Source organism: Rana temporaria, chromosome 1, assembly GCF_905171775.1.
Source record: "Rana temporaria chromosome 1, aRanTem1.1, whole genome shotgun sequence".
Lineage (NCBI taxonomy): Eukaryota > Metazoa > Chordata > Amphibia > Anura > Ranidae > Rana > Rana temporaria.
In genome coordinates this window covers 383858375-383877990 of record NC_053489.1, presented here as the reverse complement: position 1 = coordinate 383877990, position 19616 = coordinate 383858375, and the positions used below count along the sequence as shown (strand labels likewise).

At 47.4% G+C, this 19616-nt stretch overlaps 1 protein-coding gene across 1 annotated transcript in view; it reads right to left on the bottom strand.

Annotated features, from left to right (window-relative positions):
• Nucleotides 1-19616, bottom strand: part of SEMA6B (semaphorin 6B) — a 1705299-nt gene that overhangs the window by 369023 nt on the left and 1316660 nt on the right. Inside the window, exon 9 of the mRNA XM_040341109.1 lies at nt 7592-7680. Coding sequence (XP_040197043.1) covers nt 7592-7680 — 89 coding nt within the window. The remainder of the gene's footprint in view (nt 1-7591; nt 7681-19616) is intronic.

The following is a 19616-nucleotide window of genomic DNA, read 5'->3' as shown; positions in this document are numbered from 1 at the left end:
AATGTGTCCAGACAGCCTCTGGACAGACTCTCGACTCTGGAGGCTGTCTGGACACACACACACAGAGGGTGAAGCACACCAGCACGCAAGGACCCCTTGTAGCAACACATGCGGAGAAAAGCGGGGCACGCACACCTTCTAGGACGCCATTTAAATGCTGGTCAGCGGCTTTTAACGGTTGACACTGCCAAAGACACTCAGTGCCGGTCAGAGGCACTTTATATTGTAAGTGTTATTTTTTACCTTTTTTTAATATACTACACCATGATGAGCCCCTTGTTTTTGAGGATTTAAGGATACCTTGTAAAAGGGAAAAGGAGGTAACACCCACTGACGGACAAAGAAAAGACACCACTTTGGAGCCTAATAATATCTGGGGTCTGGTGAGTGTTGATTTTAACCATTGGTGATGGTGGCACATCTTTGTCGGGTGGAAGAGGTAGCGGCATTTTTCTGTATACAGCACTACCAACATTGAACCTTTTGTTTGCTGGAACCTATTGTATAAGAGCAAGATTGCCTGTCATTGGACTATTTTCAGTGCAGCTAGCACATTGCACATTCTACTGGTTGTTTGATAACTATTTTATTCTTTGACATTTTTTGGGATTATCTGTTTCCAATATCAGCTATTGGACAATTCACGGTGCAGTTGGCACATTGCACATTGTGTGTTTGTCTTCTGTAAAAAAAAAAAAATATTTTATATATATATATATATATATATATATATATATATATATATATATATATATATATATATATATATATATATATATATATATATATATATATATATATATATATTACACACACATACTTTTTTTCTGTATTGTTTGTTTTCACTATTTAGCTGGCTAGTAGTAGTAATAATAGCCATTTTTCACAGGAGCACTGTGGCATATTGATTGATGTGTATGCCGATACACTAATTCATATCTGTGATTCAAGTTTAAAACTACGGTGTCACATTTGCACGATTTAAATTTAATTTATATATTTTCATAGATTGTTTGTATTTAGGTTATCTACACTCAATATTGGGTACATTGTAGCCCTGATATATATATTTCACATATGGTTGAGTGTGTATTATATCAATCCACAGTCCACACCTCCAGAGATTAAACCCTCTGGATAATTAGATCAGCGCAGTAACATTTTTTCCTTATGCACTATTAACCCCTACCTAGGGTACACAGTACTGCAGCAGATCACGGTTTATATTTATTTTATTTTCCTTTGCGCCGGTGACACTCACAACCAATAAATACTTATATTCTGTGTTTCCTGCCGTTGCCATCTTAGCTATGGGCGTTAGATTCCCATAGGCAGGCACTTCCTATTTGCGGTGGATGCTGTCCCAGCATCCACCGCTCAACCTCGCGCATGCGCACTGGCAAAGGTGACCGGCGGCGTGAGCGTCTCTGTTGTCATCGCAACGGCAGGCGTATGAATGAAAAGTTCCCGCCCCGTTGTGATGATAACACATCCTCGAGTAACACAAGCACAGCCTGAAAGACCAGAAGTTTAAAACACCCGCCCCTTCCTTTGTTTACATCTGCGTCACTTCCTGCAAAACGAAGTCGCACGATGTTTGCTAACAGAGCGGAATATTATAATTAGGGAGCTCTTACACAGGCTCCCAGCAGACACAGCGCGGCACAGGAAACTGGAGAAAACCCGTCGAAAACCCGAGGGGGGGCAGACCGGAAGCCTGGCTGATTAATAAGGTACACAAACAATATACTAAATGAAAATAGCCAATTCCTCATTATTTAGGAGCAGTAGGAATATTGAGCTGCAGTTGAATTGAGGGTGGAGATCCGCTTTAAGTAATTAAGGCTCTGTGTCCCGCGACACGTGTCTGATCAATATGTGTTGATCAGACACACAGCAGAAACAAGAGCGTACATCTGCCTATAACCGATAAATGTCCTTGCAGAGTGAACATATCCCCTCAGACGATCGTCTGGGCAATGCACAGGGGCCCTTTCACTGGCGGACATACCCCCACCCTGCAAACACCTCTCTCCAATCCCAGGAAGTTTTCCACTACAAGACGGGACTCAACCAGCTCTTTAGAGTGGGCTGCGGGAGTACTAACACTGGGCAACACTATGACAAAACATATTAAATACATCTTCATAAAATTTTCACAACAACACGTACATGAACTTTAATGGCAGATGGCACACCCTTTGCAGCTATAACAGCATTAACTCTTCTGGGAAGGCTGTCCAGAAAGTTTAGGTACGTGTCTATGGGAATGTTTGACTATCCTTACAGAAGCGCATTTGTAAAGTCATGAGGCCTGGCTCGTAGTCTCTGCTCTAATTCAGTGGTCCCCAACCTTTTTGGCACTGGGGACCGGCGTTGTTAAAGAAAATTGTGCCAAGGCCCGGGGGGGTGTATGCGCCTTTTCGCGGGCAATTTATCGGGGTAAAGGCCGGTGTTAGTGCTTCAATCATCCCAGCACAATGATTCATATGGTGTCAGGATGATTAAAGCGCATTATTTCTATTATTAAATTGTAATATACAATGAAATAGTTCAACTCATCATAATGCTGAATGTGCCAGAGTGTCACTCGCCACGTCACCTGCTACCCGATACGGATTGTCACTTGCCACATCGCCTGCCTTCATATGCAGCTTGTCACTTGCCACGTTGCCTGCCACCAGATTCATTTTGCCACGTCGCCTGCCACCAGATGCATTTTGCCACTTGTCATGTTGCCTGCCACCAGATGCGGAGGGTCACTTGCCAAGCTGCCTGTCACCACATGCATTTTGTCCCTTGTCACATCGCCTGCCAACAGATTCAGATTGTCACTTGCCGCGTCACCTGTCATCAGATGTGGATTGTCACTGCAGTGGTGGCAGCACAGGTGTTCGCATTAGGTCAGAGGCAAGCCTGGAGTAGCGGGTAGTGACTAGTGAGGGAGAGCAGCGGTAATGGGGGGGGGGTGCTTTGCAGTGTTAATGGGACATCTTTTTTTTTTCCAGCATTATTGCAGCCCCGCTGTGAGCGTGTTTTTTCCCCCAGCATTATTGCAGCCCCGTTGTGAGCGGGGAAGAGCGGCAATGCAGGCGGGCGGTGAGAGATGATCTCTTCTCGCTCGCCTCAATATAGGGGCCCCGCTGTGAGCACGGCACAGCAGTGATGTGGGCGGGCGGGCGATGGGAGATGATGTCATCTCTCTTCTCGCTCGCCTCAGTATAGGGGCCGCGCTGTGAGCACAACACAGCAGTGATGCGGATGGAAGATGATGTCATCTCTCTGCGCTGCAGTGTGTGCGCGGATTATTTAAAGTTCCTCCTCGGGCAGCCCGGTACCGTTTGATCCACGGACCGGTACCGGTCCGCGGCCCGGGGGTTGGGGAACACTGCTCTAATTCATCCCAAAGGTGTTCTATCGGGTTGAGGTCAGTACTCTGTGTAGGCCAGTCAAATACCTTCACCCCAAACTCGCTCATCCATATCTTTGTGGACCTTACTTTGTGCACTGGTCCAAATCCTTTGGTGGATAGGGGGTTTATGGTGCAGGTTTGTTTTTTCAGGGGTTGGGCTTGGCTCCTTAGTTCCAGGGAAGGGAAATCTTAAGGTGTCAGCAAACAGTCATTTTGAACAATTTCATGCTCCCAACTTAGTGGGAACGTTTGGGGATGGCCCCTTCCTGTTCCAAGATGACTGTGCACCAGTGCACAAAACAAGGTCCACAAAGACATGGAGTCCTATGACCCGAACCCGATAGAACACCTTTTGGTATGAATACGAGAGGCAGGACTGCGAGCCAGGCCTTCTCATCCAACATAAGCGTATGACAGACAAAATTCAGAGGGAAATAATCCCCATTTCCCTGTGGGAGACGCACAAGTGCGGATCCGCGAGGAGAATAGCACTAGCAACAAAAGCTAAAAAGAAGAACAAGAGATGATTAAGGCCCCTTACAGACTGGGGCGGGAAGCCGCGGTGGCGGTATAACGTCGCAAAAATAGCGGTGCTATACCGCCGGGATTGCCGCGGGAATCAGCCACTAGCGGTTGCGGTTATTAACCCCCGCTGAGCGGCCGATAAAGGGTTAATACCGCCCGCAATGCTCCTCTATAGAGGCGCATTGTGGGCGGTATTGCCGCGGTTTCCCATTGTTTTCAATGGGAAGGAGCGGTGAAGGAGCGGTATACATGCGGCTCCTCTTAACCGCTCCAAAGATGCTGCTGACAGGAGATTTTTTTTGTCTCCCGCCAGCGCATCGCCTCAGTGTTAAAGCACTCGGGCTTTCACATTGAGTCTGCAGTGAAGGAGTTTTTTCAGGCAGGATAGCAGCGCTATTTTTAGCGCTGTACCGCCTGAAAAACTCCTCAATGTGAAAGGGGCCCTTACTTACTGATATCGAAAATCAAATGCCTAGAAACATCTCACAAATATTCGTGGCGGTCCACCATTTTACATTGAGAAGAACTTTGACCCATGACACATCCATCAGTGGCTACAGGACAGCCAATTCTGACATTTCAGCACATGGACCATACCCCCTACCTTATAAATAGACCTGATCTGGTGGCCATATTTACATTCTGCTGTTGTCAGTGTAGGAATAGGTGCTGTGCAGTGTGGAGCAGGGACAGGCTGTAGTACTAGTGACACAATCGTTAGCCAACATGTCCACAAAAGTCCTTTTAAGGACTGGTATAGGTGTACTATTGTTTGGTGTGCAGTATATAGGGGTGTAATACACTTATATACTTTTTATCAGTGTAGGGACAGGTTGCTGTGTGCGGAGCAGGGACAGACTGTAGTGACACAAAATCGTTACCTAACAGGTCCACAAAAGTCCTTTAAGGACAAACAAAGTACAAACAAAACATGGCAGAAATGTTACCATTTCTCAATTTGTCTCAATATGGTCCGAAACCGATTACACGCCAACAGGCCAAATACATGGAAAGCCCCTTCACAATAAAATAATCAGAAGTCGCTATCAAACAGATGAAACTGAATAAAATCCCAGGGCCCGATGGATTCACCCTTCAGTACTACAAGTCCTTTTTGGACACTTTATCCCTTAAGCTACTTTCATGTTGCCTGACAGAATGTTGGAAGCACATATAACTGTTTACCTAAGGAGGGTAAGGGCCCCTCACAAGTCTCAAGCTACAGACACAGACTCATAGCTTTACTAAATTTAGACATTAAGATTTACGCAAATATTATTGTTAACAGATATCTCCCCCTTATACCCACCTTTATTTCCTTGGACCAGGTTCGATTTATCCTTGGCAGGGAAACCAGGGATAACACTATATGCACATTGAATCTCCATCACTGGCTCACAACGTCTCGCACTCAGGGATTTTTCCTCTCCATCAATGCAGAAAAGGTGGCTTGGGACTACATGCTAGAGCTTCTTAAAACTATTGGATTCCAACATGGCATGCTTGCTCATATAATGGCACTTTACTCCACTCCCTCAGCGAGGTCAAGAGTTAATGGCCACCTGTCGAACGCCTTCACCATAAGCAACGGAACCCACCAAGGCTGCCCCTTATACCCCATATCTATATTTTGCAATATGTGTGGAATAGTACAGCGCTGGTCTCAATAATATAATCTTATTGATATGATGACAAAAGATCAGTGGTGTTGTAGCTGCCGCAGCAATAATATGTCAGATAAACATAAAAAGAATATAGATAAATGTGAAAGCTGTTGCTGGCTAATATAAAGTATGTGTCTATATCAGTGTCAACATATCTCAATGGCAACCACTAAATACCATATATATGCATATAATGACACAATCAATAATAAAGTGCTCAACGTGCAATAAATACAAAACTGAAGACAAGTGCACAGAAGAAATAGTAGTCCATATAGCCGCAATCAGCTGTGACTTCTACAGATAGTCTAAGTTCTTCACAGAAGCACCCATATTTGTGTGAGAAAAAGTCCAAGACAATGGTGTCAAATAGCTGAATAAAAGCACCTCCACCTCAGGTAAATAATCTGCTTACCAGACAAACAGATCAAAATCGCATGTATCTCTATGTCAGATAAGTATCCACTGCTCCGCTGCTGGATTCCTCCACAATAGGTTGTGTGTTATAATGGTGTTTGGCCAGATCACACCACATACGTTCAAACCCGGGAGTGGAAACAAGAATGGCAAACATAGAGTAGCATTGCAAGGCATACGTTTTTATTAAAATATTACAAAGTTGCACTCACATTTCACAAATGGTAAAAGTAGCGTGGTTAGATTTTTTAAGCCGCCGGCTTGAATGTTCCGCTCGTCCTTCCGGATAGCCATTGTCCATAGCTGTACCGATAGGGCCGGCCGTACGACTTTGTACGGCCACAGTGTGGTTCCTAAACTCTGAGTGGTCGTCTATATACGGGCTCCGCTCCTCTGGGCCACTGGGGGCGCGCGAGCCCGCCACATCACTGAGATGCCGATGCGTGTGCCTGGTGGCCGCGATGTCCGCCATGCACCCGCGATCGGCGGTTGCAAGAGACAAGGACGTGGATCTGTGTGTGTAAACACACAGATCCACATCCTGTCAGGGAGAGAGGAGACAGATCTTTGTCCCTTGTACATAGGGACACATCCCGGGTCACCTCCCCCAGTCAGTCCCTTCCCCCACAGTTGAAACACTATGCAGGGGTGCACATTTAACCCCTCCCTCACCCCCTTGTGTTAACCCTAATATGCCAGTCACATTTATACAGTAATAGTGCATATTTATTAGCACTGATCGCAGTATAAATGTGAATGATGCCAAAAATGTGTCAAGTGTCCGATGTTGTCCGCCATAATGTCGCAGTCCCCAAAAAGAAACAAAAAAAAAAAAAAAAAAAAAATCGCAGATTGCCGCCATTACTAGTAAAAAAAAAAAATACAAAAAATATTTTTGTCCCCAAAAAGGCGCTATAACTTTTTAAACCAGTCGCTTATTGCATTTTTTTTTTTACCAAAAATATGTAGAAGAATACGTATCGACCTTAGACTTTAAAAATTGGGGCTATTTATTATAGCAACAAGTAAAAAAATATTATATTTTTTTTCAAAATTGTCGCTCTTTTTTTGTTTATAGCGCAAAAAAATAAAAACCGCAGAGGTGATCAAATACCACCAAAATAAAGCTCTACTTGTGGGGAAAAAAAGGACGTCAATTTGTTTGGGAGCCACGTCGCACGACCGCGCAATTGTCAGTTAAATAAAACGCAGTGCCGGAAGCTGAAATTCCATCTGGGCAGGAGGGGGGGGATATGTGCCCAGTAAGCAAGTGGTTAAGGAACACTACCTCCTCCTTCACCAGTTGTTCTCTATGTTAAACCACACAGGGATGCCAAAAAAACACCAAACAGATCAACAGACTCCCTTATGTTAACAGTAATGCAAGGTTTGCGCAAATTGAAGATTTAAGAAGTAGCCTCCCTCAGTTTACCACTCTCAAACCAAAAGGTTTGGTAGAAAGAATTTACAGTAGTAGGAAAACAGTAAGATAGAAAACTAGTACCTCTAAAAATGTCTAATTTTCAGAGCACAAGAATATCATTGTAGCTTTATACAGTACAATAAAATATACCTTCTCAAGGTAGTTGAATTCTACTGCTGTCTCCCTGAAGAAAAAATACACATGATCTTTCCATTCCACAGCATTGACAAAATATGGATCTAAAAAATAGAAACAGACTAATTAGGTACAAGTAACAACAGATTAACACTTAAATGCAGTATGTTACCATTATCAGAGGCGGGCTCTAGACTTGTGAGGCCTTAGGCAAAACTTAGACCTGAGGCCCCACTCACGCCCATAATGAGAAAAATATTATAAAAACTATAAAAATTAACGGTATAAATGCATATATTAAATTAAATCCACAGATATAGATCAAATTGTGCAGCTGCCTACTCATTATCCTCTGTGCTGTCTCGTAAATGTGAAATAAATTTGTCAACAAAGTATAAAACAAAAAAAAAGTAATGTTACAACATATTCTTGCACATAACCTGTTTAATGCAACAAGGATGCAACAAGTGATTTTTTTTTACAAACATGTAAAACATATAAATATGTAACTTTGCATATTTGCTCAGTAGTGCATGGAACATACCGTAATGGGTATAAAGTGCAATATTTTTCAAGTAACAAAATAACTCAGTTTCTTGTATTCTGTGCCCATCAAACGCAGCCACTGTGCCCATCAAACGCAGGCACTGTGCCCCATCAAACGCAGCCACCGTGCCCCATCAAACGCAGCCACCGTGCCCCATCAAACGCAGCCACCGTGCCCCATCAAACGCAGCCACCGTGCCCCATCAAACGCAGCCACCGTGCCATCAAACGCAGCCACTGTGCAATCAAACGCAGCCACTGTGCCCATCAAACGCAGCCACCGTGCCCATCAATTGCAGTCACCGTGTCCATCAAACACACCCACTGTGCCCATAAATTGCAGCCACCGTGCCATCAAACGCAGCCACTGTGCCATCAATTGCAGCCACTGTGCCATCAATCGCAGCCACTGTGCCATCAAACGCTGCCACTGTGCCATCAAACGCTGCCACTGTGCCATCAAACGCTGCCACTGGTGCATCAAAACGCTGCCACCGTGCCAAACGCAGCCACCGTGCCCATCAAACGCAGCCAGGGTGCTCATCAAACGCTGCCATTGTGCCCATCAAACGTTGCCACTGTGACAAGGTACAGACAATGATGATGAGACCAATTAAAATTATTTATTTGAGAAAAGAAGCACTTATCATGAATGAAGAAACAAACTCCTCCAACAGAATTCATATTAGCCCATGCAGATTGCAGAGATAATATGGTATTTAACCTGGGGATGCATTATTGTAATTTTTTTTTCATTATATATATATATATATATATGACAGATAATATAGTTTTATATAATAGACCATGACCACCTTCTGCTCCTCACCTGCTTGGTGACACTGACTTAGTCCTTCTCCACGACTAAAGGCAGCAGGAGTCAGGACTCTGAGGTTCGGAGAAGCAACTTCTGTCTCTCCCGCTCTCTCTGAGTCTGCCCTGCAGTGCAATCTGGGAGTTGTAGTCTCTCTGCAGAGCACAGGCACTAGACGGCCAAGTTGAAGTCTGTGTACCTGTGCTCTGTGGGAGAACTACAACTCCCGCCATGCACTGGGGCCGCCATCGCCGACTTTGGGTGGAGCCTGGCAGCCTGAGCCTGCCCACCATCCACCCCAGGAATGATAGCAATGTTTGCCCGCCTCGTCTGCCACCGCGGATCGCGGCAGTGGCTCAGTCAGCTCCCTCAGTCTGCGGCTATGTGCAGCCTCGCGCCCGCCGCCCGCTCACCCCGTCCCTGCCGCTTGCGAGTCCCTGACTGTCCCGCACTGTGTGCACAACACATTAAAGGCAAATTAGGCGACAGCGAGGCCTTTTCTGTGGGCTAGGCCTAAGGCAATCGCCTAATTTGCCTAATTATAGAGCCGCCTCTGACCATTATGTATATTTAAAGCTAAAATTTAAAATCCCAATAATGTGAGGAAGTCTCTGGTTGTCACCAGTGTTACTAGAACAATGTTTCCCATTGGAAGATTTCCCCTTTATTACTGTTCTGGTGACATCCCAAAATTATGCATTTTCTTTCACTTTAGGTGATAACAGTAAGCAGGACAAATAGAGAGAGTTAATCTCCCTAATGAGGACCATGACAGCAATAAAAATGCAAGGGTTACCAAATCCTCTCCTCTCTGTCCAAAACTGAAAACAATGCATTTTGTTCTACTGTAACTGCAAAAGTAACACTAAAGTAGAACTAAAGAGAGCCCCAGAGCCGGGAGGGAACCAATAGGAGGAGGGGCGGCATGACAGGGAGGGACCGCCAGGAAGCAGGGTTTTGGTCAGTGGCCGCTTTAAGCAAATAGGAGTGGCTGGGGGTTTAGAGCAGTGCCGCTTTAAGGAAGGGGGAGTAGCCTAGGGTAAAGGAGGGGCTGGCTAACAAGAACCTGCAGGGAGGAAGTGACGTAGCTTCACTCCTCCATTTTAACAGTAAAGGAAGCGTCCCACCCTCCCATGTGGTAGGCGAGCGGAAGGGGGGGTGGTGTTTGGGGTTTCTGGAGAGGAAAAAGGCAGGATGTGTTAAGACAAACCGTTGTACCTTTAGGTGATATGGGGGATACGGGTACCTTTCGGTCAACGCGGGTTGACCAGGAAGGAGTTGACGTGTAGGTCACTGCGGACAGGTGTACTGCCTCTGAGTCTGGGGTTTGCGACTAGGCCGAAGTTAAACAGTTATTGTCCCAGTGGCCAATTGGAGTTGTGGTCTTTCAGACCACCAGGAGGTTTAAAGCTGTGTAAAAGTTATTTATTGAAAATGATTATTTATGTTAATTTTAGTTTTGTTAAATAAATAGGCCGTAAGGACAACTTTACTTCATACCGGTGTCAGTTGTTATTTTTGGTGAAGTGGGAAAGGATAGCAGTCAAAAGGGGGTGGTCAATAATGTAAAGTCGGTCCTTAACATGTCAAGGCAACCCTTTTTATTACTTTTCTAAAGAGCAAGGATTATAATCCCTGTCAGTTTTTTATTTTTTTATTTTTTGCTATCTGTGTTCCATTAGAGAGATTTTCCTTCACTTATACTAATCCATAGCCACAACAGGAAGTGAGAGGGAAATTCCCTGGTTGTCACAAGGGTCACGTAGGAGGGTTTCCCCTTCTATGCCTGGGTCGATGAGAGTCCAAAGGGTGACATTTTCATTCACTTTCACTCTCTGCAGGTCAGTAAAACAGGACAAATAGAGAGGGTGGATTAGGGACATAGACAGAAGTGAAAAACAGGTATTCTATCCCCTCTCCACTGTCCACTCAAAACAAAACAAAAAAAAAAAAGTGTTGTCTTTAGGAATAAGGTATTTGGGCTTATTGAAATTAAAATTGCAATGTACAATAGCAGCAATACCTCATACCAACCATCTGTTTTCTGTGACCAAATAGAATGATGAAACCTGTCTTGTTATAGGATTTTGTATGTTTGCTTGACTGCTGAGGCGCAATGAGCCGAGGTACCCCTTAACTGTAATATATATGTATGTACTTTCAGTACGGGCGTTACACTAAAATTAGTGGGGAATGGGAGGCTTAATCACTCCCATTCACGAATTATGTGAAATTTAGACTGCTGCCAATTCCAGAATCTGTCCTGTAGGTCAGTCTGCGCGCCAGGGGTGCGTTGACACCCGTGGGCGGCAGTTGGCGCTAGAGGGGTTCTGGGGGATCCACCTCTTTTCAGCAGCCAATCAGGGGGGGTTTTCCCTCATTGGGCATGCTGGGAGGGGGATATATCTGTGGCGGCCGCTTTTGGCAGGTTGTTCTTGTGGGGCCCGAGTTCCAGGTGCGGTACCCACCTTCAGGGTACGCGCATCCATGGGCCCTGCCACCGCGTCCTGCCATGCCAAAGTCGTGCACCATGCACCTTAATCAGAGAGGGACCCCAGCGGCTTGCTGAGTCCCAAACTGTTGCTGAGAGGATCCCAGGCTGGGAGCTGTGCGGTGGGAATTGGCTCGGGAGAACCTAGAACCAGAGGTTGTCTGGAAGGCCTAGACGAACCACCGGGGATCCAGTCACCGCACTGTATGACAGGTATGATCAAGCTGTCAGTGGGTGACATTGATTGAACTAACTGGGAGGATCTACTCAAACTGACTTTTCTAAATCCTAAATTTTCCAGCCTGTGGCAGAGGCCCTGAGGCAGGCCTATGGCAGAGGCCTGTATCCTCCCAGTGATTTTTTGCAAGTGACGCTCTGGCTGCCAGGCCTGAGATAACTGCCTGTCCGGGGGCACTTTACCCACCCTGGTTGGGTGGCGACGAATTGATCTGCATCATTGCTGAGAGCAGGCTTGCTCTCTCCTAACATCTAAAGGCCTGATACTAAAGTTTCCCTACGCTCATCAGCCCTTTTTCCTGTTGTGTGTCTTGTTGATGTTGGCCAGTTTGGGCCTTGGAATAAAGCTTTGAAACTGAATTTGTGTCTGGACACTTGGGGGTAGATTCAGGTAGGGAGCGCGTATTTGTGTGTGGGTGTAACGTATCCTATTTACGTTACGCCTCCGCAACTTTGACAGGCAAGTGCAGTATTCACAAAGCAAAGTTGCGGCGGCGTAGCGTAAATAGGCCGGCGTAAGCCCGCCTAATTCAAATGTGGAACATGTGGGCGTGTTATGTTAATTTATTGTGACCCCACGTAAATGACGCTTTTTACGAACGGCGCATGCGCTGTCTGTGAAAGTATCCCAGTGCGCATGCTCCAAATTAACCCGCAAAAAGCCAATGCTTTCGACGCAAACGTAAATGACGCACAGCCCTATTCGCGAACGACTTACGCAAACGACGTAATAGACGGAAAATTCGACGCTGGCCCGACGTCCATACTTAACATTGGCTGCGCCTCATATAGCAGGGGTAACTTTATGCGGGAAAAAGCCTAACGTAAAAGGCGTATCTGTACTGCGATGGCCAGGCGTACGTTCGAGAATAGGCGTATCTAGCTGATTTACATATTCTAGGCGTAAATCAGCGTACACGCCCCTAGCGGCCAGTGTAAATATGCAGTTAAGATACGACGGCGTAAGAGACTTACGCTGGTCGTATCTTAGACAAATTCTGGCGTATCTGATTCTTTGAATCAGGCGCCAAGATACAACGCCTCACACTCAGAGATACGACAGCGTATTTGGAGATACGCCGTCGTATCTCCTACCTGAATCTGGCCCTTGTTCTTTATTCACACTCATAGAAGTCACCCCTAGACCCAGTCAAGAAGGTAACCTAGAAAGCCGATCCTGAATCAAACATCGGCTCCTTCGGGGGTAGCGCTACACATGGGGGCTCGTCCGGGATTATCGGCTCTTACCATTGACAACCAAAGAAAGTGTGAGTGTGATCTACTAAGGAGCGAAGAGCATTTGCCCGTGTGTGAAAACTGTCCAGAGGTAAAGGAGTTAACCTTGCATCGCTGAGCCTGGGTGTGCGTGCAGTTCAGCACGCGCCAGCAACGTGCTTGAGAAAGTTTCCCAAGTGGGAGGAGCCACCCTCCCCTGCGTGCAACGTGCACAGAGACTGTTCGCGTCAAGCAGTGGCGCACCGCCCATCTACCGAGAAGGGAAGAGCCGTGTGAAGATGTCTACCTTCCTGTAACCGGGGGGTGCTGCCCCACAACAAAGGTCACCTACCCCATCAACCGGGACTTTCAATATATTTGTGCCTTCAGGGGTACCGGTGACTGATACGGGTGTTCATCTGTCTGCGCAAGGACAGTTTGTTCTCCCATCTAGCAGAGGAACGGAGATGCTGGGCCTGGCCTGGCCTGCCCCCGCTGCGGGGATCTGTCAGTGAAAGTGCAGCCCTTTGCCAGGTGCCAGTGATGCTGGACTTACTTTTTTGTGGCCATTTCACCCACACAGGCCCCCAAGGTGTACCGGGTGAATGTTGTTACGGCCGCCCTCACGGCAGAGGAGGAGCCGACCTGGCCGGGGTCCTCTCCATCGGTAGTGATCGTGGAACCCAAAGGCCGGGACTTGGATGTGATCTCGGTGTCGTCCACCCTAACTTTACCCTTTTGCTACCTCGCCACCCACTTCATAGGAGGTAAGCCTGGGAGAAAGCCCAGACTTAGAAAGTGTTCTGTCCAGTGTGACGAGTACATCGGATGTGACAAGCACCCAGGGCGATACCCCCTCGGGGACGGCCGAAACTTCCTCCACGGTCTCCGAGTGGCACAAGCCCGCCCAAGAGGGGCCTACTGCAGCCTCCCACAGCCGTGGTCGAGGCCTACCTGTTGAATGTCTCCCAGCAGAACAGCCGGAAAGTTCTCCAGTTGTCAAGCCCTTAGATTCCTTATCGCCGGAAGAATGGCGTTTAACGAACTTTAGTTCAATGCCGGAAGAATCTAGGATTGTTGACGGAAATCTCTCTGATCGCCTTCTTGAGTCCTGTCTCCCGGAGTCGCGGGACCTGGAGGCGCCTCACGTTTCCGAGGATACCCAGGAAGGAAAGACCCACTCCGGCCGGGGTGAATCTGGCGAAGTCCGCCAGCCGTCTGAAGCGCTCTGAAATTTACTCGGGGGGTCAGTGAGTTAGAACCTGTGTCCGTCACCATGCTTGCCGCCCCACTGCCCCGCGCCATTCCTGTTTTGAAGAGAGCACCAGACACTTTGGTGTTGCCGGGAGATTCGGTGATTCACACACCTTGCCCAGGCTGGCTTACCTACAGTGTGTGGTGAATCAGAAGGTCGCTGCTGAGTACGGGTATGAATACCCATATGTGCCACCCTCTCTCCTTTGCCGAATTGATCAGGAGCGAGAGGTTTGGTGCCAAGATGCCATTTGGGTGCATTTGAAAGTGCCCCGCATCTTAGGAGAGGCCAATTCATGGGCGCCCCAATTGAAGACAAGGTTCAAATATTGTTACCGTGATTGGAGCTGGGGCCGACACATCTACCGGGACCGGGTTGTGCTAAAGAGCCACGGGAGAGAAGATCAGGTTTTCACTGTGAAATCTACCACGCCCGAGGGGAATGTTATTTGGTTACCTGACCCCCGGTTCTATTAGTAGAGAGCATGCGGACATTGCGTGACCTATTAGTTCTACGAGAACATTGGACAAGAACTCTGTTTCCACTCTCCTGGATTGTCCCAGTTCCCCTATTCCCCCTGCTCCTCCAGAACCACATAGACTTCTTTTGTGCAGAAATTTCTGGGGGGTGGGTTCAGTCAGTTAGAGTGGAGGTCTGTGAACGTTGGAGGTACAGCATTGGAAGATCTGGTTTGAAAAGAAGGACTATTCTTTTTTTTTTTTTCTTCCTGTTTTTCATTAGGTGAACTGTTGCAGTACCAGCGCACTGACCATTAGGGGCAGTGCTCTGCACTGTTACTTTAAGAGACAATGGGCTGGATTCAGGTAGCTGCGCCCCTTCTTACGGCGGCGCAGCGTATCGTATTTACGCTGCGCCGCCGTAAGTTTGAGAGGCAAGTGCTGTATTCACAAAGCACTTGCCTCCTAACTTACGGCGGCGGAGCGTAAATGGGGCCTGCGTAAGCGCGCGTCATTCAAATGATGTTGAGGGGGCGTGTTTTATTTAAATTAGGTTGACCCCGCGTATATTACGTTTTTTACGAACGGCGCATGCGCCGTTCGTGAAAAAATCCCAGTGCGCATGCTCGAAATTCCGACGCAAATCATTGGTTTCGACGTGAACGTAAATTACGTCCAGCCCTATTCGCAAACGACTTACGCAAACGACGTAATAAATTCAAATTTCGAATCGGGAACGACGTCCATACTTAACATTGGCTGCGCCACCTAATAGCAGGAGCAACTTTACGCCGAAAAAGCCTAACGTAAACAACGTAAATAAATTGCGCCGGCCGTGCGTACGTTTGTGAATCGGCGTATCTAGGTAATTTGCATATTCTACGCCGAAAACAACGGAAGCGCCCCTATCGGCCAACGTAATATTGCACACAATTATACGCCGCCGCATTCAAGTTACGTTGGCGGAGGAAGCCTATTTTTTTAGCGTATCTGCCTTTGAGGATCGGCTTAACGATACGCCGGCGCAGATTTCAAATTACGGCGGCGTATCTGGAGATACACCGCCGTAAAAGCTACCTGAATCTACCCCAATGCCATTACTGATGTGTGGACTCAATTTTTTTTCCTCTCTCTCCCTCGGCATAAAATGCCTTTTACCAGTACTTGCAGGGTTATGCTATTTGGAGAGGGTTTCACGTTCAGGTTCGAGCGTGCAGCCCTGATCCTAAACATTGTTGACCATAGTAACATGTTAGGATGCATGTCTTACATTGTTTTGTGTGTATCACATGTTTTTTCTTTGTACATACAGGTTTTCTTTTTGGACCCACCTGTCGTCCACTGCGGAGAATGGGCAGTCTAATGACAGGGTTGTGTATGTGTGTATGTCAATAGTGATGTATAGAACGGTTTGCCGGCGAATAGTTTGCGCCGATTTTCGCTTGTTCGCGTTCGCCGCCGAACATATGCGATGTTCGACCCGCCTCCTATTAATTAACATTGAGTAAACTTTGACCCTCTACCTCACAGTCAGCAGACACATTCCAGCCAATCAGCAGCATACCCTCCCTCCCTGACCCTCCCACCTCTAGGGCGGCATTCATTTTGGATTCATTCTGAACCTGCATTCTTAGTGAGAGGAGGGACAGTGTTGCTGCTGCTGATTTTATAGGGAAAGCGGTAGCTAGGCCAGTGTACTCCAGTCCTGAAAGACTCATCTGATCTCTGCTGTTAGGGCTAATCAATCAGTCTGCTTTTTTTTTTTTCTCTGTAATCTGTGCTGCCTGGTTTACAGAGAGAGAGAGAGAGAGAGAGAGTTAGTGTAATTTTTTGGAGTTAGATAAGCAGGCAGGCTAGTCAGTTAATGTTACAGGGCCAGATTCAGAAACAAGATACGACGGCGTATCTCCTGATACGCCGTCGTATCTCTGAGTGCGGGAGGTCGTATCTATGCGCCTGATTCAGAGAATCAGTTACGCATAGCTATCCCTAAGATCCGACAGGTGTAATGCCCCGTACACACCATCACTTTATGTGATGAAAAAAAATGACATTTTCTGTGAAGTAAAAAACAACGTTTTTGAAACTTCAATTTTCAAAGACGAAGTTGCCTACACACCATAGTTTTTCTCACAATGTTCTAGCAAAGCGAGGTTACGTTCCACCACGTTTTTCCATTGAAGCTCGCTTCATAAGTAGCTTCTGGGCATGCGCGGGTGAAAAAATGTTGTTTTAAACGAAGTTTTTTGCTACACACGGTCAATTTCTGTGAAGTAAAAGTTGACGTTTTGAAAAACGACACATAAAATTGAAGCATGCTTCAATTTTTTTTTGACGTTTTTTAGAAGACATAAAACGACGTTTTCCCCCACACACGGTCAATTAAAGTGACGTTTTTAAAAACGTAATTTTTTTTCATCACATAAAGTGATGGTGTGTACGGGGCATAAGTGTCTTACACCGTCGTATCTTAGGCTGCATTTTCAGGCTGGCCGCTAGGTGGCGCTTCTGTATGTTTACGTAAGGAATATGCTAATTAGGTAGATACGGCGATTCAGAAACGTACGTTCGGCCGGCGCAAATTTTTAGGTTGTTTACGTTAGGCTTTTTTCGGCGTATAGCTACCCCTGCTATATGAGGTGTAGCTAATGTTAAGTATGGCCGTCGTTCCCGCGCCGAGTTTTGAAATTTTACGTTGTTTGCGTAAGTCGTACGCGAATAGGGCTTTACGTCATTTACGTTCACGTCGAATCCAATACGTCCTTGCGGCGTACTTTAGAGCAATGCACATTGGGATATTTTACGGACGGCGCATGCGCCGTTAAAAAAAAACATCAAAAACGCGGGGTCAAGTTAAATTTAAATAAAACACGCCCCCAACATCCCCATTTGAATTAGGCGGGCTTACGCCGCCACACATACGTTACGCCGCCGTAACTAAGGGCGCAAGTTCTTTCTGAATACAGAACTTGCGCCCAAAGTTACAGCGGCGTAACGTATCTGAGATACGTTACGCCGGGCGGATAGATACACTATTGTATCTGAATCCAGCCCACAATGTGTAGAGCAGGCCTCAATTTCAAGTCCTGAGCTACTAGCCAGGCCTTATGAGTTACTCGCCACCTGTTGCCCCACCCAAACCCTACCTTGCCCCGCCCCTAAACACGCCCTTTTAAATGATCTCATGAAATAAAAACACTATTAAATGTTTTATTCAGAAGTTACAAAAATAAATAACAACAACCAGTACGCCTCCGCCTCCCCCAGTACGCCTCCACTTCCAGCGCAGTACACCTCTACCTTCAACGCCTCCTCCAATGCCTCCCCCTAGCACACCTCTATAATACCTCTTCCCAGTATGTCTCTGCCTCTAATGCCCCCCAGAAAACCTGTGCTTTTTTAAAAAAAAAACATCACACGTTGTCTTCCCACCTCCCCTCACCAGTGTACCTATGCCTCCAATTCTGCCCCCCTCCCCCCATTCTATCATACCAATGCCTCTAATTCTGCCCCTTCCCCCATTCTATCATGCCTATGCCTCCAATTGTGCCCCCTCCCCCCATTCTATCATACCTATGCCTCCAATTCCACTCCCCCCCCATCTATCATATGGTATGATAGATGGTGGGGGCAGAATTGGAGGCATAGGTATGATAGAATGGGGGGGGCAGAAATGGAGGCATAGGTATGATAGAATGGGGGAGGGGGCAGAAATGGAGGCATAGGTATGATAGAATGGGGGAGGGGGGGGGCAGAAATGGAGGCATAGGTATGATAGAATGGGGGAGGGGGGCAGAAATGGAGGCATAGGTATAATGGATTGGGGGGGATGATTCAGACCCAAGCCTCCAATTAACCCCCCTCAATCCAGCACATAAGTTCTCTCAATCCCCCCTTACTCCCAGCAAACTTCTTGTTCAATCCCCCAATGTCTACAGGTCATCAGAACAGACTGTCACATTCTCAGTCACATACCATTGTCCTTCAGCCACGGGGGTCAGGCATCGGTGCACTCCTTGGATGTGTGGGAGGTGGAGAGGGGTGGTCCCAGACGGCTGGTATACTTGTTGCACTAGGGTTGGTGTCACCTGGTGCGGTAAAATATGGTGTCACCCCGCCCCCCCGTCTAGGCTGCCTAGCACCATGCAGGCAATGCACAGTCACTGGATGCACTCCAAACCAGCCCCTGTAAATGATAGTATAGGGCGGTATAGTGGCAGGTTGCTGTGGTATATGGCAGGTTAGAGTGGTACAGGGCAGGTTAAGGTGGTATGGGGCAGGTTTGGGTGTTATAGGGCAAGTTAGGGTGGTACAGGAAAATGAGGGTGGGAAAGGTCAGGTTGGGATGGTATAAGACAGGTTGGGTGGTATAGGACAGGTTGGTGTGGTATAGGGCAGGTTGGGGTGGAATGGGGCAAGATGGGGTGGCACAGGGCAGGCTGGGTGGTATAGGGTAGGTTGGGGTGACACAGGGCAGGCTTGGGTGGTATACAGCAGGCTGGGGTGGCACAGGGCAGACTGGGGTGGTATACAGCAGGCTGGGGTGGTATGGGGTGGCACAGGGCAGGCTGGGGTGTTACACAGCAGGCTGGGGTGGTATGGGGCATGCTGGGGTGGTATACAGCAGACTGGGGTGGCACAGGGCAGGCATATAGCAGACTGGGGTGTCACAGGGAAGACTGGGGTGGTATGGGGCAGGCTGGGGTGGCACAGGGCAGGCAGGGGTGGTATAAAGCAGACTGGGGTGGCACAGGGCAGGCTGGGGTGGTATACAGCAGGCTGGGGTGTTACACAGCAGGCTGGGGTGGTATGGGGCAGGCTGGGGTGGCACAGGGCAGGCTGGGGTGGTATAAAGCAGGCTGGGGTGGTACGGGGCAGGCTGGGGTGGTATACAGCAGGCTGGGGTGGTACGGGGCAGGCTGGGGTGGCACAGGGTAAGCTGGGGTGGTACACAGCAGGCTGGGGTGGTACAGGGCAGGCTGGGGTGGTATACAGCAGGCTGGGGTGGTGGTACACAGCAGGCT